This window comes from Acomys minous (assembly GCF_964271855.1).
Source record: "Acomys minous genome assembly, chromosome: 3".
Lineage (NCBI taxonomy): Eukaryota > Metazoa > Chordata > Mammalia > Rodentia > Muridae > Acomys > Acomys minous.
In genome coordinates this window covers 55,045,514-55,067,685 of record NC_140485.1, presented here as the reverse complement: position 1 = coordinate 55,067,685, position 22,172 = coordinate 55,045,514, and the positions used below count along the sequence as shown (strand labels likewise).

Below are 22,172 nucleotides of genomic sequence, written 5' to 3'. Positions count from 1 at the left end.
GAGGGAAGGCAGGCAAGGCTGCATGGGGAGGCTGTCTTCATGGAGATGGTGAGGGTGTCAGGAAAGGGAGCAGAGGGAGGGGAGGAGGAGAAAGGGAAGAAGAAGGAAACAAGGAAGAAAAAAGTCAAGATGTGTTCTGAGGAACTGTTAATCAATTAGCCTGACAAATGAGGTTGTAAAAATTGGAATAATTTCTTTTCTAGACTACTAGTTCTGTAACCACCAAACCCATTGTAATTATAAAATGGTTAAGTGCATTTGTTCATCCATCTATTCGAAAAGATGTTAGTCACATGGTGGTGTTTTTGTTTGTTTTTCAGGGGCTGGGGATCAAACCTGGGGTCTTGCCTAGACTAGGTATGTGCTCTACCCCTGAGCTGTCTTTCCCCAGCCAGTTACCAGGCAAACACTAACCTACCCAGCAACCCTGCACAATCTGCACATTTTCCTGAGCAGTCCGTCTACTAACCCACCCTTAGTTTCTCCTGCTAGAGACAAAGCAAGTCCAAGCTTCCGGGGTCTGCCCAGCTCACGCACACAGCCTCTTAAGTGTCAGTGGTGATGGCAGAGCCTACTTCCTGTGATTTATTCACATAAAAGTCAGCATATCAGGTTTTGAGAAATGTTGATCTGAAGCCTTGAAGCTCCTGTAAATAGAAAATAGAAAAGCAGCTTCCAACCCACCAACCTCCTTCTCTTCCATCTCCACCACACATGAGAGTGTGCTTAAAATCAGGGCGGGGGCGGGGGGCAGGGGGTGGGGGGGTGCGGGCTTCAACATCTGACTTCAAAGAATTCAGTGTGCTGGGAACAGCAGCCAACTGGGTGCGACTAGCTGCACCCTTGCACCAAAGCCAAGAGAACAGAGATGAAGGAGGCAAGGAAAGGATGGAGATTCTTCAAGTGACTTCCCAGGAGGAATCTCAGACCGGCCACACCCAGTCCCTTCATCTTGGTAAATAACTCAGCAAAACTCCAAATGGGCTTAGCCGAGCCCCTGCGAGAACCTCTCCCAAGAAGCAGGGGATTTCTCCCTGGCTGCTGCTACATGCAGCTCTCCAATCCAAGCCTGCCTGCAGGGGAAGCCTGTGCTTTCCCCAACTCTCGGCATGTTTATCACAGGAACAAACAAACAGCAAACAGCTCACGAGGCTCTGGCCCATTTTCTGGAAGGAGAGGGGAAGCTGTCTTCTGGTTAGACTGGGGATTTGGCCACTTAAAGATGATAGGAAATGTCTCTGGTAAAAAACAACAACAAAAAAAACACCCCACTTTCTGTCTATATTTGATGGTTAAATTAAAACTTGAACTAATTGGAAATGGACTATAAGTAAACGTAGCACAGCAGGCATCCATTTATTTATGCACCCAGCATTTATCGAGCACATACCGTAAACAATGCACGGAATGGAGGAGTCAGACATCAAACACGCAGCTTCAGAGCTTGAGGAGCTGACAATGGTAACTAGCGCAATGACAAAAGCACAGATTTGATGGAGCAGTTTATAAACTGGGATTACTACATATTTTAGTCTATTATCCCGATAACTTTTCCCAACGCTGAAGTATTCTATTCTCTCTTTTACAGATGGGAAGGAAAACCAAGGTTTGGCCACAGTCAAATTGCTCTATATAATAAAAAGACACTTGAACAGAGGGCCAACTTGATTCTCAAGGCCTCATTAGTGCCTCCCACAGGTTCAAGTTAGTAGGGCTTCATATTACAAAGTCACAGTCTAGGAGCCAGTGAGAGGGCTAAGTGGGTAAAGGCACTTGCTGCCAACCGTGAGGACCTGAGTTCAATTCTTGAGATCCACATGGTAGAAGGAAAGAACTCACTTCTCCAAGTTGTTCTTTGACCTCCACATGCATGCTGTACACGTGCCCCATACCCAAAATTATTTATTTATTTGGTTTTTCAAGACAGGGTTTCTCTGTGTAGCCTTGGCTGTCCTGGACTCACTTTGTAGGCCAGGCTGGCCTCGAACTCACAGAGATCTACCTGCCTCTGCCTCCCAAGTGCTGGGATTAAAGGTGTGTGCCACCACCACCCGGCTTCCCAATTTTTTTTTTAATGTAATAAAACAGTTTGTAAAACAAACAAATAAAAAAAATAAAATTATAGTCTAGAGGGGGACGTAGGAAAGATACCAAAACTCTTACTTTTTAACCCTACTTTTTGGGACAGTCACTGAGTGGATGCATGAAGGAACAAGTGTCAGGAGAGAGACTATTTTATTGGGCTGGGCTGAGGCCACGGAGGGAAGTGAGACCCCAAAGACTTTTTTAAAGGCAGTCTTGAGCTGAGGCTACTTGAACATGAGCGGGAGTATTTTCAAAGGCATGCAGGGGACAAGCACAGAAATGTGTGAGGACAGTCAGTGAGCTCATGTGGCTGGAAAGACCGGTGGGACCTGGGATGCAATGGGGTAGTTACAGGATTCCTGTTTCCTTAGCAGGCAGTACATAACTACTGATGCTCTGGATGGCGAGGCCGAGCTGTGCTAGAGAGGACCACACTTAGAAGAGGTCTTGTGGGGGTGGGGGCAATGGTGCATATTAGCAGTCCCCTCATAGGGCACAGAGGCCAGGAGATGCCAGCTCAAAGCTAGTCTAAACTAAAAAGCACAACCCTGTCTAAAAACTGAAAAATAAGGCCAGGTGTAGAGGTGCACATCTTTAATCCCACCACTGTGGTGTGGTGGCATAGGTCTATAATCCCATTGTTCAGGAGATGGAGGCAAGTGGATTTTGAGATGGAGACCAGTCTGTTATATAGAGTGATACCTTGTCTCTAAAAACAGCGGCGATAGTAAAAGCTAAAACTAACTGAAACCAGAGACTCAGTGGTTTTCAAGCTCTGTACATTTTTAAAAGTTTGTTTATTTATTATGCAGATGAGCATTTTTGCCTGTACCACGTCCGTACCTTGTGCCTGAAGAGGTCATGAGAGGTCTTGGATCCCCTGGAACTATATACCACTGTGTGGGTGCTGGAAACCAAACCCGAGTCCTCTGCAAAGGCAGCAAGCTGAGCCATCTCTCCAGGCCAGTCCTCAAACTTTAATGAGCATCACAGTTGCCCACAGAGTGCTGAAAAATGCCTGGGCCCTGACTCAAAAGGCGCTGACTAATTTGATGCAAGGCAGGGCCTGGGTGTTTTAAAACTCAGTATTAAAAACTCTCCCTAAGTGATCTGAATACAGAGTATTTTAAAACTCTCCCTAAGTGATCTGAATACATAACCAAGGTTGAAAACACATCTTGGTGTTAGGACTGGAGCAAAGAAAACGAGGTGAAAGTCACTCCATGTCCCAAACTTCAGTGATCCTGAACACCACCTGAAACACTTGTTAAATAGTGAGATCCCAGGCCCACTGCCTGCTGGCTATGACAGAGGAGGTTTGAGACCGGATCAAGGAATCTGTCTTTTTAACAACCTAAGCTGTGTAATTAGAGTTCTAAAGAAGGTCTGTAAATTAGGGTCAGGTGGTGGCAGTGGGCATGAAGAACATGTTTTAATGCCAAGTAAAATAAAACTGGAAAAGATTAAATTTTCAACACTATTTATATTTGCTTTTATATACTTCCAGCTTAAAACCCACCAAAACAATCAAATTTGAGTATGGTTTATTAAATTGACAACTTTAACCTAAGTTGATTTTATTTTGATTCATAGTGGATAAACTCAATTTAGTCATTTACTTTTCTTTCTAACAGAACCATGAGAGAGAGAGAGAGAGAGAGAGAGAGAGAGAGAGAGAGAGAGAGAGAGTGTAACAGATTTTAGAGGCCTACAGGGACCACTCAACTTCTGGCAAATCTACTGTAGAGGTAGGTTTAAATAGTACTGCATGTTAAAATTGTCACTTTACCCCAATATTTTAAAAACTCCAGGTTGTGTTTTCTTTAACTCTCAGGATCTGCTTCCCACACACTCAACAGGAAATGTGCAGGAAAGCAACTACTATACTTCCTTCTGCACTGAGAGTCCAGGTTCAAAAGTAAAGAGTTTTCTTCTCTTGGAGATAGGAAAACGGAAGTCAAAAGTAAAGACCCAAGTCAGAGGCAGAAGGGCTGGGCAGTCAAGGCTAGCCTCAGCTACACAGAAAGTCTGAGTCTAGCCCAGGATGCCTAAGACTCTGTCTTTAAAAGCAAACAACAGATTCGGAAGTGGTGGCACACATCTGTAATCCCAGCACTCAGGAGGCAGAGGCAGGAGGATCGCTGTGAGTTCGAGGCCAGCCTGGTCTGCAAAGTGAATCCAGGCCAGCCAGGGCTAACACAGAGAGACCTTGTCTCGAGAAAGATTTAAAAAAAAAGCAAACAACAGTAAACTCTCTAGTGGTCTATAGTAGCTATACACGGCTCTCCCTTTATCTGTGCAGCAGTGGCAGACAGACCATCACAAGCAGTTGAAATGCATTCTTTTGTCTTAATTCATGTGATTACATGTTGGACTTGAAAATGATGCAGTCATCTCAGAGACTAAAGGGCACAGACTGTATTGAGGTTCCGTTAGCATCAAGCATGACACTGATCAGGGCACTGGGCTGAGAGTCAGAAGACCAGACCTACACTTGATCTAACCGGGAACTTGGCCTCAGTCTTTAATACCCGTACTCACGGCTGAAGTAGACTAGTTCTATCCACAGAAGCAAGCAGTCTAGCAGAGGCTCCTTTAAGTTCTCTGAAGGTTTGATTCCAATTCTTAACAAAACATACCTTTCTTGCCAGGTGGTGGTGCACACCTTTAATCCTAGCATTTGGGAGGCAGAGGCAGGCAAATACCTGAGTTCAAGGCCAGCCTGGTCTACAGAGTGAGTTCCAGAACAGCCAGGGCTACACAGAGAAACCCTGTCTTTTGTTTTGTTTTTTGTTTTTTGTTTTTTTGAGACAGGGTTTCTCTATGTAGCCCTGGATGTCCTAGACGCACTTTGTAGACCAAGCTAGTCTTGAACTCATAGCAATCTACCTGCCTCTGCCTCTCGAGTACTGAGATTAAAGGCATGTGCCACCATACCTGGCAAGAAACCCTGTAAGAAAACAAAAAAAGCTGGGCATGGTGACGCACGCCTGCAATCCCAGCACTTTGGAGGTAGAGGCAGGCAGATTTCTGTGAGTTCGAGGCCAGCCTGATCTTCAAAAGAGAGTCCAGAATAGCCAGGGCTACACAGAGAAACCCTGTCTTGAAAAACCAGCAACAACGAAAATAACAAAACAAAACAAAAAACAAACCAACAAACCAAACCAAAACCAAAGATACTGGTTTCCTAGCCCAGTTTGGTGGTGTATGCCTTTAATCTTAGCACTTATGATGGTGAAGCAGAGGCAGGGGCATCTCTGTGAGTTTGGAGCCAACCAGGTCTACACAGTTCCAGGACAGCCGGAGCTACGGAGAGAGACCCTGTCTCAAACAAACAAACCACAACTTTCTTTAAAACCTATAATTTCTACACAGCTGGAATATGGCTCAGTGAGAGAGCACTTGCCTAAGTGTGTGTGGCACCAATAAATAAATAAGTCTTATTTTAGCTTGGCAAAATATGGTAGCAACTATAGCCCCAGTTATTCAAGAAGCTGAGGTGGGAATTTGTGGGCAGCCTGAGCAAGATCATATCACAAAACAGAACAAAACAACAGTAAAGATTGCAAATGCACACTAAGTAGACTGCATAATAAATGTTAATCTCTTGAAACTACCAACCAGTGCTCTCTCCAGTTCTGGGGCTTCTCCTCAGCTACAAGTAGACATATTTGAAATTGTAAATGTGTCTCAGATTAGGAAGCTTTTAACTGCCTCTGTTTCATTTGTTTGTTCTGCTCTATGTTTGTGATGCTAGGATCAAATCCAGGACCTCCCAAACCTAGGCAAGTGCTCCACCACTGAGTCACATCCCAAGCTCTCTTCTTTTTAATCCAGGGCTATAATGGCATAAAGGATAGGATTACACAAAATCTTTGTATCTAGCTATATCCTGTTTCTGTATGATCCGGTTAAGAAAGCAAACACAAAGGAGACACTTGGAAATTACAAAATAGAACTGTCAAGATACTAACAACTGAAGGAGTAAAGATGCAATCACATTTGTGACTGGAAATGCAACGATTAGAAAAAGCTAAATAGAGGATTATATTAAACACAAAACTTACCAAGTCAAGTAGACCAGTTGACACTGCACAAGGATTTCTCAAATACCGTCAGACGGTGTCACCCTAATTGATAGACACTGTCCGCTCCATTAGGCTAAGGCCTTCCAGGGATAGGTGCAGCAGATGTGTGCCAGTAATTGCAATGGAGCGTCCTTCTTTCTTCTCTCTCTCTTTCTCTCTCTCTTTCTTGTTTTTTGAGCAGGGTTTCTCTGTGTAGCCTTGATTGTCCTAGGCTTGCTTTGTAGCTCACAGAGATCCTCCTGCCTCTGCCTCCAAGTGCTGGGATCAAAGGCGTGCCCCACCCCCGCCCAGCCCTCCTTCCTTTTTCTTAATGAGACAAGATCCCATGATTTAGCCTTAGTTGGCCTGAATACGTAGCCCACACCGGCCTTGAATGTACAGTAGGTCCTCTTGCCTCTGCCTCCTAAGAGCTAAGAGAGCATAAGTCACCATGAGCATCCAGAATTTATCTTTGTAAGTAGTTCTGGTTTGGTTGGTCCCCTGTCCCCACCAATCAAGGTCCTTTCACAGCTGGGCACGCTCCACGCTGTAAGACACTGAGCTGTTTGTAGTTCCCAGAACTCACTTTGTTTTCACTCGAGTTTCCTGACTTACATAAGGCAGGGGTGAGAACAAGAATGAAAATCAAGTGGAAGTTTCTAGTATTTCTATCTTTCTTCTTTCCTTCTCCTCCTCCTCTTTTACTTTTATTTTTTAATTTTTAAGACTCACTCTGCAGCCCTGAGTGACCCGGAAGTTGCTATGCAGACCAGGCTGGCTGTGAACTCTGAATTTCCTCTTCTGTCTCTCATGTGCTGGGATTATAGGCATGTGTCACCAGCCTGCTATATTACTATCTTCAAGTAAACTCATAAAACACAGGCTTACCAAGTACAATTTGATAAGGCAGGGACACATGTCACCATAGTAACAACCTTGGTTAAAGTGTTGGTGATGTATCAAAACAGGGTTTGGACTCTACATTAAAAAACAAAATTACTTTCTGAAACTGTGAGGAAAAACATGTGCCATGCTAATTAGTGGGTGCAGCTCACTACGTCAATCCTAGAGACTGGAGGCTTAAAACTGGCAACACATTTTCCTCCATTTCTATGTGAACCAGACATCTAAGATCCAAATGCCAACAGAGCTGGTGTCTGGCAAAGGATCTCTCCCTGGCTTGTAGATTTTTCTGTCCTCACAGCAAAGAGAGGGAGGTGAGGGGGGCAGTGGCGGTGGCAGGTGGGGAGTGGAGACAGACTCTGGTCCAGGCCTACAAGCACGAACTCATTTAACTGTACTGTTGTTAACTCTAAATATGAACAGATCAGGACTTAAAATTAGTAGGTTAAAACAAGACTCAACTCAGCCCATAACAGCCTTTGGGGTATAATCTTTTTAAAAAAGTAACACTGTTCAGCAACTTATATGTAATCCTGTATGATACAATATTCAGCAACTCATATGTAATCTCGTATGATACAGTGTTCATCAGCTCATACATAATCCTGTATGATACAGTGTTCAGCAACTCATATATGGTCCTATATGATACAGTATTCAGCAACTCATCCATGGTCCTGGATGGCTTTGACTGTGGCTGGCGGTGTATGTAGTTCAAGGTTAAATCATTTACCTAGCATGTGAAAGGTCCTGATTTCAATCCCCAGTACCACCCGATGATGATGGCAATGAAGGAGAAGGAGGAGGAGGAACAGACAGACATAGATACCTTTATTTTTCTATGTATGTGCAAGTATGTACAGACCCATGTACATGTGTGTGTGCATGTGTGTAGAGGCCAGAGGTCAACCACCTTGATTTTTGAAGCAGGGTCTCTCCCTGATTTGACTAGGCTGGCTGGCCAGTGCACCCCAGGGAGCCACTGTCTCTGCCTCCTCAGAATAGGGATTACACATGTGCACCACCACTCCCGGCCTTTTACATTGGCTGAGGGTTGAATCCAGGTCCCCATCCTGACGCAACAGGCATTTCACAGAAGAGCATCTCCCCAGTCCCCAAACAATAAAAATTTTTAACTAGCTGAAAAAAAAATCATTTATTGTTTTCTCCAAAGTGATCATTCTTCACTGAGGAATGTGAACAATCCAGCTTTGACACAAAATAAATGTATTACCAAGTCCTTTTTGAACATGTGAATTATCAAGTAATTAAAAAAAAATTAGACCGGAAACCAGAATGTTAAAGACAAATCTACTAGTGCTTGTAGCTGTTGTATGCATAAGCCTTTATAGTAAAAGCAGATCCTGACCAGCTTTTCCTCTAATGCTGGGGATGGGGATAAGGCAGGATGCTGGCCTCTGCCACTTTCTTTTGCTTTGCTTTTTGTTTGTTTGTTTGTTTGTTTTTGTTTTTGTTTTCTCCCCAAGACAGGGTTTCTTTGTATAGTCCTGGCGTCCTAGAACTCACTTTTATAGACCAGGCTGGCCTGGAACTTGAACTCAGAGATTTGTCTGCCTCTGCCTCCTGAGTCCTGGGATTAAAGGCATGCGCCACCATGCCCTACCAGAGTTAATTTCTTTCTTTTTTTTTTAAAAAAAGATTTATTTATTATTATGTATACAGTGTTGTCGGCTTGTACACCTGCAGGCCAGAAGAGGGCATCAGGTTACATTATAGATGGTTGTGAGCCACCACATTGTTGCTGGGAATTGAACTTATGACCTTTGGAAGAGCAGGCGGTGCTCTTAACCACTGAGCCATCTCTCCAGCCCCAGAGTTAATTTCTTTTTTTTGTTTTCCAGAGTTAATTTCTTAAGAAATATAATTTGAGGTTGGGGTGTAGCTGCCTCTGCCACTTATATTTAGCATAGTAGATGACATTTCAAGCAGATTAGTGAAGAACAGATACATATGCAAGTAAGACACTGACCCACATGGATAAAATAAATATATCAAGGAGAACTCGGGCCTCTGCATATGTATGTATATATGTATGTATGTATATGTGCACATATCACACTTACCCAAAGAACAGAAAATAAGATTTAGAGGAGTTCTTAGCAAACTGGAGCCTCTTGCATTGCTGGTGAGAATGTGAAATGGTGCAGACTCCACAGAAACCAGTACAGCAGTTACTAAAAAGAACTACCATTTCCAAAATTAAGCAGTAATTTAGCGTCTAGTTACATGCCCAAAAGAACTGAAAGCAAAGGTTTAAGCAAAATATTTGTGTACCCGTGTGCTTAGAAGTATTGTCCACATTAGTGAAAATGCAAAAGCAATCTGTCTGTTAACAAGTAGCTGTAGATAAACAAAATGTGGTTTTTGTCCACTGAATTTTGAAACACGTTACAACATAAGTGAATTTTGAAACCATAAGGCTAAATAGAAAAAGAAAACAGCCACAAAAAGGCAATTATTGTATAATAACACTTAGGTGACACACCTAGGACAGTCAAATAGGTTAGGCCTGAAGTACAAAGGTGGGTCCCAGCACTGGGACCGGGGAAATGAAGTCATTATTTAAGGAGCGCAGTTTCGGTTTTTAGGTGGAACGAGGTCTCGAGTTGGATGGTGGTAACAACAATGCAGATATTCTCAATGTCACAGACCCAGACATAAGGTGATAGTTAACTGATAAATATTATACCTACTTTGTCACAGTGAAAATAAAAACATGGTTGGAGAGATGGCTCAGTGGTAGTCTTCAAGAACTTTAGGTGGTAACTGCTGTAGGCACTTTTTGTTCAGAGTCTTGTGTTGTCTGGAAGCTGCCACGAGCTCCACCATTGCTGAGATGACAAGGGCAGGCCACATGCTGGCTCCTTTGGTCAAGGATGTGGTTCTGGGATTCAGACTGAGGCATTCATGGGCAAAGGAAAAATGATGGCTCCCGTGGGTAAGGCACTTGCCTTGCACATGAATGCCTCAGTCTGAATCCCCAGAACCCACATTTGAAAAAGGAGCCAGCCATGTGGCATGCCCTTGTCATCTCAGCAATGCTGGAGCTCGCTGGCCAGCTTCCAGACCAACACAAGACTCTGAAACAAAAAGTGCCTAAAGCAACAATTCATAAGGTTGTCCTGTGACCTCCACACGCACATGTACACACCTCCTCACACACATGCATACCCTCCTCCAATGTTTAAAAATTACCAGTCACAGTTTCAAGATGTAATTATTTCTAAGATCTCTCTTAATGATAATGTTTTATAAGACATCATAATAACAAGGAGAAAAGGAAATGAGAATCTAATTGAAAAATGAGCTCATGGCTCCCTATCTTCTGAATTAAGAGTGTAACTCTGCCTCTCAGTGATTCTACAAGAACCAAAACGCTCTAGCAACAGCAGCAAACTCAGAGAGGCCAGGCAGGATGCATGAGCAGGTGAAAGTGGGCATCTGGGGGTGTGGTAAATCTGAGGCCACACGCCCTGCCTAACTGGAGCAGCTGCGGCTCCACCCTGATGATCTGTCTCCCTGCAGGAATGTGGGCGTGGGGTTGGGAGGAATTTCCATTCTTCAAGGGAAGTTGCACTTGAGATTTTTATGTGTAATGTTGGCACCTAATTTTTTAAAAAACCATTTTTAGTACTGCAAGTCAAAAAAAGCCATCTATCTGCAGGCCAAGGCAGACAGTTTGTGATGTCTTTCATAAATGTCTAGATACGAAAGAAGAGAAAGATGTGGTGGCGCACGCCTTTAATTCTAGCACTTGGAAGGCAGAGGCAGGAGGATCTCTGCAAGTTGAAGGCTGTCCTGGTCTACACAGATAAAATCCAGGGACAGCCAGGGCCACTATGAGAGATCCTTTTAAAAATAAGTTACTTCTCACTAATTTTTAAGTTTTGCATACAGTTAAAAAGCTAAATAATCACTTGGAAGTATCAGTAGGCACTGAAAATTACCTTACCTTAGCAGCACTGACTGCTCCGACAGTGTCATTCAACAGTACTTACGTACAGTACTGGTTGTCGGCAAAGCTCTTAGAACGTGGGCGTTAATGCCGCCATACAGTTGCTACAGAACTAGCAGCCATGATTACAGTTTTTTAGTCCAAGACAGGGTCTCACTATTTGCCTCCATGGGCCTTGAACTCCTGGGCTCAAATGACCCTCTTACCTCAGCCTCCCAAGAATGTGGGATTATAATTGTACAGCACGCTGCCAGTCAAGGATACATACTAAGACCTTGTCTTAAAAAAATAAAAAAGCAAAAAGGTCCTATAAGATATAAAAAAGTTAAGGAAAAGCAGATTTTCTTAACCAATTCTACTCCTAAATAGAAGGGATGATGATGTAATTCATTCAGGAATATATCCTCTAGATGTTAGAGGGGAAACAGTGAGTCTTCATGTTAACTAAGAAGCCATTTACCTCCACTGGGAGTAGCGACATCATTCCCAGCAGCGGGGTCTTGCCCTTACAAGCCTTACAATCTAATAAGGGAGAGGGTCCTCAAATAGTGCCACTGAAATAAACGCCTCGTAAGGAACCATAGAAAATGATGAGGGGGAAAAAAACCATTTAGGGAAGCTGAAGAGACGGCTCAGAGGTTAAGAGTACTTCCTACTCTTCTAGAGGACCTGAGTTTGGTTCCTACCACCCGCATGGGTGGCTCTTAACTGCCAGGAACTCCAGCTCCAGGGCACCCAACACCCTCCTCTGGACTCCAAGGGCATGCACGCTCACGTATGAGGATCGTTCCATAGATGCACACACACACATAAATACAAATAAAGCTTTAAAAATGGATAGATAGGAGTGGTAAGATGACTCTGGGTAAAGGCACTTGCTACTACACACACACACACACACACACACACACACACACACACACACACACACACCATAAACATCTAAACAAATAGATAAAGTAGAAAATGTTAGGGATATGTAGAATGTCCAGGTGTGGTGGCTCATACCTTTAATCCTAGCAAAGCCAGACGGATCTCTGAGTTCAAAGATAGTTTGGTCTTTTACAGAGAAAGAGTTCCAGGACAGCCAGGGCTACACAGAGAAACTTGTCTAGAAAAACCGTGTGTGTGTGTGTGTGTGTGTGTGTGTGTCTACATGCATATGTATACATGTGCATATATGTAATGAAACGGAATCCTGGAGGGTCCTAATTTCGATGAGGAAGGGTAGTAAAGAGAAGGCCCCTCAAAGGAGCTGACCTTTAAACCCAGACCTGAAAGGATAAAGGAGGTTAGCAACCCAAGGGTCCTGTGAACTGAGGGTGAGGAGGTTTGAGTGGGAGAGGAGGGTGACAAAAGCATTCCAGGAATATTTGTGTGTCACACGTGACAGACCCAAATAATTGAAATGGGGAAAAAATTGAATAAAGGAAAAAATTAAGTAAGTTATTGAAGGTCGGGAGGTCAAAATTTTGAGATGATAGACATTGTCAATTTTATTTCTAAAGAAATGAAAAGGAAAAGGAAAAGGAAACTCAAATAGGAAAGAACTCAGGAAGCTGTTTGCTGTCTGTGTCTGCTGTTGACCTCAGTCTGGGGGAAGCGAGGGCAGGGGTCGTTGCCCTGGACAGAGCACGTGAGAAGGAAAGCCTGACCTGCCTCACGTCCCCTCAAGTCACCCAACATAAGGTTGAATATTTTAGAAAAATTAGCAGATTTTCAAAAGCCATGTAATTAGATGTCAACAATTCTCTGATTTGTAGAATTTAAGCTCTAAGAGTGGGGATTTTTGTCAGTTAACTGACTGCGGGACTGCAAGTCCATATTTCTGCCTAAACAGCAGGATAATGGAGAGGTGTTCCCTCCCACACCCCGTGAGGATCCAGTTTGATGGTGCAGCAGAAGCCAGAGGCCTCGAACCACACCAATGACGCACTGCAATGAACATTTGCAAGTAAAGATACGTGGACAAAAGTGTGCACTGTGGGACACACTGTGACACATTACAGCTGCCACAACAAGATGGGTTTTGTTTTGTTTTAAGAGGAGGTTGTAAGAGTTGATTAATACAAAGGGATGGGGAGATGAGTAGGATTGGGGTGCATAATGGGAAATTCACAAAGAATCAATAAAAAGTAAAAAAAAAAAAAAAAAAAAAGAATTTCTGCCTAAACAGTACAGTACATAAATGTTTACAGAATGAATCCACCTAGACCAGGAAGACAAAGCCACAGCGAGCTCAGAATGAAGTGAAAAATGAGGGTAGAAAGAGAAAGATGAAAGGAAGGAAGGAAATTGTACTTTTTTTTTTTTAACTTGAGGCTGGGTCCCATGTAGCCCAGCTAAGCCTTGAACATCTACCCTGCTGCCTCTACCTCCTAAGAGGTAATTGGTAATATTGTAGATCCTAGCATTCATTCATTTACAAAAAAAAAAAAAAAAGATTTATTTTTATGCATGTGTGTATGTTATGCCTGCGTGGTTTTGTACATGTGAGTGCGGTGCCTGCGGAGGCTGGAGGCGGGTGTCAGATCCTCTGGACCTGTAGTTGCAGGCGCTGGGAGCCGCCTTATATGGCTGCTGGGCCCTCTGGAAGAGCAGCCATGCTCTTAACCTCTGAGCCATCTCTCCAGTCCCTGGCACTCATCCCTGCCTCTTCCTCACACCCCACACCTAATCAATCAGAGTATCTTATCAAAACTTTGCCTTAAATAGCTCTCCAGATCCACAGCCATTGCTCTTCTGTTCCCTAACTGGCTTCTGCCTGGAGTCTTAGCGGACCTGGCGCTCTTTCCCACACTTGTCAGTGACAGGGTTCCACTAACTTCAGGAGAAAGCACGCACTTCTTTTGAGGATGCACGAAGCCCTCATAACTGGGTCACAGGCACTCAGGCAGTCTAGTGTTACACGCACAGCCTTTGTGAAAGCTTTGTGGCCAGCCAGCAGGACGGCACACGGCACTTGCCTGAGATGATCCCTGCAATCTACACAAAGGCCTAAGGAGAGAACTGACTCTCCAGAGTTTTCCTTTGATCTCCACTCCAGCATGGATGCATTCTCACTTTCTCTCTCTCTCTCTCTCTCTCTCTCTCTCTCTCTCTCTCTCTCTCTCTCTCTCTCTCTCTCACACACACACACACACACACACACACACACACACACACACGCTAATTAGTTTAATTAGTCAATTTTTAAAACCTTTGTGACCTGTACTTTTAATTCTCTGGCTTTACTTTCTTAATGGGAAAGGGGCAGTAATCATACTGACTCATGTTTGCTGTGATGACTAAGTGAATATATGTAAAACAGTCTCCTCTGGCTGACACATAATGAGCATTTGTCATTATTCTCTTTTAATTTGCAATGGAGGTTTGCTCTTACATGTTAGGCCCCAGCCAGGATGAACTTTCTATCATTTCCCAAAGGAATCATTTCATGGCCTCACACTTTCAAAAGTCTTATTTGCGCGTGCTTCATATAAGGAGTTATACAGTCGCAGTGTTTGTCCTGTGTGAGCTGCTTCTTCACCAAGTCTATGTCCTCAAAGTCTCTAGGGCTGAGGAGGCAGTTGCGGTTGGTAGAGTGCTTGCCCAGCACGCAGACCCTGGGTGGTGCATGCCTGTGATCCTATCACTCAGGAGGCAGAGGCAGAAGGGTCATAAAGTCAAGGTCATCCTATTGAGTTCAAAGCCAGAGGAGCTGCAAGAGACCTTTCTCAAAAAACAACCAAGAAAACTCAGTTTAAATAGTGGTCCTAACTTAAAGAAAGGGGAGGCCTAAGTCATTTTCTCAGTCAGTAAATACTTTGGGAGGCTCATCATGTTAGGGTAAATGGGTGGGCACAATGTTCAGCTGTTTCTGCTGAGTTTAAAAGCTACCCCCATAATGCCCTGAGCAGTATCCTGATGCTTTATGTATTGCCACTGGAACCTTTTAAAAGGTGGCCCAGTATCTTATTAAGTCATTTCAGCTATCCTAACAAACATACAATATGGATATTATTTGGCCCACTTTGTAACAAACCAAATTGTGTACCTTGGGTGACTCCCTGTTAGAGAAGTTCACCCCCATGCTTTCACGTGTGTCTTACTTTTTGAGTACCTCTCTTTCTCTCTTATGCCTCATGCTTAAGCCTATATTAAAATCATTAATAAAAATCTGGACTCTGAGAAAGAAATGGGGTGAAATAAATAAATGGGAATTATTTAACTTGGAGGAGGGCTGCACAGTTGGCTCACTACCAAGCTGCGGTAGATCTACAGTCACTGATGTGCTCACCCAATGCTTTTCCTATTATTTCTACTTTGATTACTGCTTCATTGACATGTAACCCTAGAGCACTCTTGTCTGTTTTCCCATGACACAAGACATATTTGGTGTACTGCCCATAACATCCTTCTCTTTACAGAATGAAAGGTGGACTCAATTTTTAAGTCAACTAGCCCCCTGGTCTCCACATACACACAAGACACCCACACACTGTGAGTGCATGAGTGAAGTCTACACTTCACCAGACTCTGCCCTTGCCAATCCTTTCTCAGTTCCTTAGTCGGTCAAAAGAGTCTCAGTGAGCATCTGAAATGCCAAAAAATGTTGGCTTGGTCTTGGTGAGGTGGCATACGGAGATAACTATGGAAAAGAGTCCAAATAGCCTTCTTTTTCCTGATGTAGAAGTAGGGCCTCTTCAGGAATGTATTTACTTTCACAAGGGATTCATATAGCATTTGAACTCTAAGCAGATGTGGATTGCTTTATCTTTCTAATCGCAGCTGCCAGAGATGCATCCAGTTGCTGAGGGAAAGCACCTCTCAGATTCTCTCTGATCCTCTAGGCCATAAACAAGACCCAGATTTCAGACTGGACACTAAGCTTCTCAGTTATGCGGCTTCTGATTCTTAAAGACCAGCTGCAAAGTTTGTGTCTAGATGGGTCTAAAGTCTTTCCTTAAACACTTTTAATACTGTCTTGGAAATACTGTCTCCAGGAAACTTAGGAACACCTTCCAGAGTGTGGCAGTTCCTGCTTTTAATCCGGAATGAGCCAAAGCTTTTGGAGGCAGAGCTGGGAAGGAAAAGATTTATGAATCCCCCACCCCACCCCAGTTAGACCAGCACTGACTCAGCCGAGCTGCGCTATGCTGTTCTTCTGCAGATAATTTCCTTAAAGCATTATGTTCATATTTTAGCATTAGCAGGAAGAGGCCAAACCTTCTGGGAGGCAGGAAAGAGATTGGAGTTCCAGCACAGCGCTTCTAAACTGAAGCCACCTGGAGAAACTCAGGGAGTGGACCCCTCCGGCAAGAAACATTTTCTTCCAGTTTTTAGCAAGATGCGATGTCATTTCTGCATGACTGCGCTCTGAATGATGCTAATTTCCCTGAGTCTGAATTTCAGATAATCTCATGAACACTACAGTAAGCCTCTTGCTATCTGGGCAACTTTAGACTTTTGGAAGCAGAAAGATCTATTCAAATGTAAAAGACCTTTAAAATTCATCTCCTTGCTTTGGTATTTCTTTCAATGTGGAGAGATTACTCTGAATTTTCTGAGCCTGGAAAAGACTGAAATTCTTTTGAAGTAAATCTTTACTTCTGTCTGGGAGTATCAGCCCCAAAGAGCTTTTTTGTTCTGTTTCGTTTCAATAAGAATGTAGCTAAGGGCTTTGTTCTTTACCAATAGAAATACATACTTGACATATACTTTAAATTGATGAAATGACAATAGGTACTTCTCCTACTGAGAAGAAGTGTCTACAAGAGAACTGTCATCGTATCACCAGCAATTAGAAAAGCAGATGCTACCTGAAACAATGGTGGTCATCGCTATTCACGGCAGTGGTGACTGGGACCTGAGAAGCAGTTGTAATTTTCTTCCTTTCTTTCTTCCTTCCTTCCTTTCTTCCTTTCTTTCTTTTTCTTTTCCTTTCTTTTCTTTCTGTCTTTTTTGTTTGTTTGCTTTTTGCTTTTTGTTTTTCGAGACAAGGTTTCTCTGTGCAGCTCTGACTGTTCTGCAACTCACTCTGTAGATTAGGCTGACCTCAAACTCAGAGATCCTCTTGCCTTTGCCTCCCTAGTGCTAGGATTAAAGGCATGTGTCACCACCTTCCAGCATTTCCTTTCCTTTTCTTTCTGTCTTTTGTTATTTATTCACTTACTTATTTTGTGACAAGACCTCACTATGTAGCCTTTGTTGTTTGCTTTGAGATGAGCTCCTAAGAATCCCAGGCTGGCTTCAAAGTTTCTATATAGGCAAAGATGACTGTGAACTCCCATCCGTCTGCCTCCACATCCCAGCTTCCATCTGAGAATCATCAACAGTGTAAAGACAGAGATACACAAACAGCATGGCAGTTTTCTGGAGTCACACAGGTACAAATTGGGGTTTAGGGAGGCTGAGGTAGCCACGCTTTGCGGGCTGGAGGTGAGAAAGGTTGTTCAAGGGTACATGAATGTCTACCTACAAGCGCTACACATTTTATGAGTTTAAAGAACCACCAGAAAACAGATAGCCAGACATTCCAGTCAGATGGAAAGACCTCAAAATATGCCTGGTGTTTACTAGGCAAGAGTCTCAGCAGCTTAAAAGCAGAGCATTGAGGGGTGGGGTATAGCTCAGTGGTTTAGTACATGCTTAGCATGCACATGGCCCTGGGTGCAATCCCAGCCCTGAAAACCAAAACAGCAAAGCATTGATCTGGTCTAAAAGGAACTTGACTGTATACATACCATGTAGAATGCTTGGACTTAATTTAATGGCCTTTTGGCTTTACCAAAAGTGATGTAAACGTGGTGCTTTCTCTCTCTCTCTCTCTCTCTCTCTCTCTCTCTCTTTTAGCAGAAGCTATTTTGAGGGGCTGCTTGAGAAGTGGTTCAGTGGTGAGAGCACAGTGAGTGTCATTCTAGAACAGGATCTACGGTCGATTATCAGGACCCATGTCGGGAAGCTCACAGCTGCATCTAATTCCAGCTCCATTGCAATCCAATGCTTCTAAAAGCACCTTGCCCTCATATGCATCCCCTAACACACATATACACATAAAACTAAGAACATATCTTTTATAAAATGGCAGAGTGGCTGACTTAAGACAACAAGTCAAATATGATGACACGGTGACCGAACAATGTCACGCTGCAGCCTTAAAAGCTTGGGACACGGTGGAGGAACCTGCTAGGATAACTGTTCCCTTTACTAAGATATTTCAAGGGCCTGGGGAAGCCGTCACAGAATTTTTGTAGAGATTGAGATCAGTGCTATAGAGCAATAGCAGATGCTGACACTAAACAGGCACTTAAGCTCATTATGGCATATGAGAATGCTAAGACGGAATGTAAGAGGGCAGTTAGACCCTTAAAGGAGAGAGGAGCTCCATTAGATGAGTGGGTAAGGGAAACAGTTAATATTAGCTTTCCAGAACAGCAAAACAATACTGTAGGACAAGCTATGGCCAGAGGTCCCAGAGATCATAACCCCCGGTGCTTTAAGTGCAGCAGACTTGGTCATGTACAAAGAAACTGTAACGTTAAAAGTTTCAGACCTCAAAATAACAGGTGCACTCAATCTGGAGTAAATGATACTCGTAGGGCAGAACAAGGAGCATCTGCCCATGATGATTACAAGGTGCCAAGATTTCCAGGGTACTGTAGCCACTGTGGCAAAGGAAAACACTGGGCTCGAGATTGTCAATTCAAAAGAGATGGGCAAGGTAATATCTTACTGGCGGGAAATGGCAGGAGGGGCCCATCGGCTCGGGGGCCCAACAACAACAATACAAGCTGAATTTCCCTGGCCAGTCCAGAAGTAAGGGACTCACAGGAAAATAGGAATTAGGTTATTAGTGATCTAATACATGCTACTGGAGGCAGTACAGCCTTGGATCTGGCCTCAGATATATCTAATACATTATCTCCACAGGTTGACTGTTACAAACTGAGCACTGGTGTTTACGGCCCTTTGCCTTGAGGGACAGTAGGAATAAGCCTACAGGGAGAGGTGTTAACCCATCTTTAGTCTCTTTAAGTTAGGATCGCTATTTATTTGGATTTTGTTGTTGTTCATTTTTTAAAAAAATTATTTATTTATGATATACACAGTGTTCTGCCTCCATATACACCTGCACATCAGAAGAGGACTCCAGATCACATTATAGATGGTTGTGAGCCACGATGTGGTTGCTGGGAATTGAACTCAGGACCCCTGAAAGAGCAGACAGTGCTCTTAACCACTGAGCCACCTCTCCAGCCCCCTGCTAGACAAGCACTCTACCAACCGGAACTGCATCCTTAGCTCTAGAAACTTTGAGAACATTAGACTTGGTGAACAAGCAGCTCACACAGGACAAACACTGCGACTATAAGGGACAGACATGAGGGAGATTGGAGGAGTTATCTTTAATGGGTACGAAATTTCAGCTCTGCAAGATGAGAAAATTCGGGAGATGGGAGGTGGTGATGGCTGTGAAATCATATAATACTTATCATAAAACTGTACATTAAAAATAGCTAAAATTTCCTATTTATAGCCTTCACAACTTTTAAAAAAATCAAGCAATATTTTTTTCAGTAAGTCTTTGCTCACCCACAATATTTGGGGGGGGGGTGTTAGAAATTGAACCCATTGGGGCTGGAGAGATGGCTCAGAGGTTAAGAGCACTGACTGCTTGTCCAAAGGTCATGAGTTCAATTCCCAGCAACCACATGGTGGCTCACAACCATCTATAATGAAATTTTGGTGCTCTCTTCTGGCCTGCAGGCAGAATGCTGTATACATAATAAATAAATAAATCTTTGGAAAAAAAAGAAATTGAACCCATGGCCTCCTACATTCTAGGCAAGTGGACGACAACTGAGCTAAGCCCTCAGCATCTTTATTTTGAGAAAGAATCTTGCCTAAGTTGTCCAGGCTGGCCTTGGCTTATTCTGTAGCCCAGGCCTCCTTTGAACTTAAGATTCTTCTATCACAGCCTCTGAGTAGCGAGGGTTACAGGACTCAGTTCAACTCCAATATTCCTACCCAGTCATCCAGGACAGAAACCCAGACACTTTTACTTCTAACTCATTTTACATCCCAAGTCTGATTACCAGTCCTGCAGAGTTCATATCAAAAAGTGCCCTCCCATCTCCATGGACACTGCATACCTTTATATTTAAACTATCAAGTGTACAAAGCATAGTATCTAAAACTGCAGTATATATACTTTGCTAAAAAAAATACTTTATCACTAAAAAATAATATGCCAATGATCATCTGAACCTTTAATACGTTTTTTGCTGTTGTTGTTGTTGTTGTTGTTGTTGTTGTTGTTGTTGCTGTTGAGAGAAGGGTCTTGCCTCGGTGACAATGGCTGCTGACCTTTCAGGAAAGGTGGTTGATGAAGCTGGATGGCTGAGGCAAGTTCTTAAAATAAAGACAACGATGTCTGTCATGTACATTGACTCTTTTCATGGGAGATTCTCTGTCCCCTGGGATGCCTGTCTGACAGCACTGTACACACAATGGTGAATCTTTCAAATCGGGATTAACTGCCACCAAAACTGGCAATGTGCTCATAACTGAGTTTGAAGCATATTCTAAATCCTGTAAGTCCCACAATGACTTGTTTGCTGGCCTCTGGCAGAAAACATTCAATGGCGAGAGAGTTTCTTTGCTCATTAATGGAAAGCAGCCCCTCCTTGCTAGAGTTCGGGATGAGATCATGTCAGTTGCCTCACACCTTCAGGTTCCATGTCCAGTTCGAAGTCTCTTGCTCTTTTCTCCACTTCTGTAGTTACTTTCTCTCCTCAAGACTAGAACTTCTCACAGTCATCCAAGCATACTGGAATCAACTTTTTCCAAACTGTTGTTAATGCGGCTACTTGAATCTCTTCCCTGAATCATGAATGTTTTAAATGCAACTAAAATGGCAAGCAAATGCCAATGACAATCCAAACCTTTGATGAGGTTCCTTTCAGAAGGCGCACACTTGGGAGGCAGAGGCAGGTGGATTGCTGTGAGTTCGAGGCCAGCCTGGTCTACAAAGTGGGTCTAGGACAGTCAAGGCTACATAGAGAAACCAAAACCAAAACCAAAACAAACAAACAAAAACACAAACCAGAAAGTTTCCACTTACTTTGCCCAGGTCTATCAGAGGAATCATCTCTGATAGTTATTGCCCTACCAATGTACTCCTGGGTAGTAAGACACTATTGGAAATTACTCCTTGACGTGGCAAAGAGAAGAAGGGTGTGGCCAAGTCTCTTTGCTAGTATCTCTACACCTAGAAGATGGGTTTCAAGTATAACATAAAGCCGTTGTACATTTTGGGTAAAGCATTTGTGCTTATTGTACCCAAAGTTCACTTTATTTCATGCTTATGCTTTATAGACATCCCAGGAGCTAGGGTATTAATCAACTTGCAAATATCTGTTATAATCAATAGAAAAGATGCATCTTAGACACTAAACTGTTACACCATCTTTGAGCAGTATGAGTTGGGACTAGCAGCAGAGGGGCGGAAGGAAGGCTGCAGGGAGATTGTGCAGGTGTTCTCAGCAACACCACTTTATTTTCTGCTGCCAAGCCTGATGACCTGAGTCCAGTCCCTAGAACCTATAAGTTGGAAGGAGAGACAGAACTCCTCAGAGTTGTCCTCTGACCTTCAAATGAGCACCATTATCTTCAAATGAGCATTCCAAACACCTTGAATAGTCACTTTGCCACTTCTATACATACATAAACACATACCCAACATATAAATGTTATTTTTTAAAAGGAAAATATTTGGAAAGGATAGAAAATGGGAGAATGGGAAATGGGACAAAATAGAGCCGAGAAGACTTACCACCATTTTTGCCTACAGTGCGGAAGCATCTCCAGAAGGCCCGTAGGAAAGATGCCCTGTTGTGAGGTGTGGCTTGTATAAAGCTGAATTCCCGGAAGAGAATGTGAGTTCCTTGGCATACACTGTTGAAACTAAAAAGAGAAAAATAAAGAACTCATCATTGGATGAAACCCAGAAGGCTGGATCCAGAATGAAAATGTAAACCCAGATAGAACAGCTGGTGAACAAGGGAGGGGTGTCTGGATTTTTCCCCACAACAAAATCCTGAATGATAGAGCAGACCAAGTCCTTCTCTGAGAAAACCTTTATACAGCCACAGCCCTTT

The 22,172-nt window shown here is 43.2% G+C and overlaps 1 protein-coding gene and 1 long non-coding RNA gene across 3 annotated transcripts in view; one reads left to right on the top strand and one right to left on the bottom strand.

The window, feature by feature from the left end:
• The window catches only part of CSTPP1 (centriolar satellite-associated tubulin polyglutamylase complex regulator 1), a 160,090-nt gene that overhangs the window by 73,379 nt on the left and 64,539 nt on the right, over positions 1-22,172 (bottom strand). For both annotated transcript variants that reach the window (XM_084776716.1, XM_084776715.1), the window contains exon 3: positions 21,848-21,978. In XM_084776716.1, the coding sequence (XP_084632842.1) occupies positions 21,848-21,978 (131 nt within the window). The remainder of the gene's footprint in view (positions 1-21,847; positions 21,979-22,172) is intronic.
• The window catches only part of LOC311594739, an 82,502-nt gene that overhangs the window by 38,150 nt on the left and 22,180 nt on the right, over positions 1-22,172 (top strand). The window lies entirely within an intron of this gene.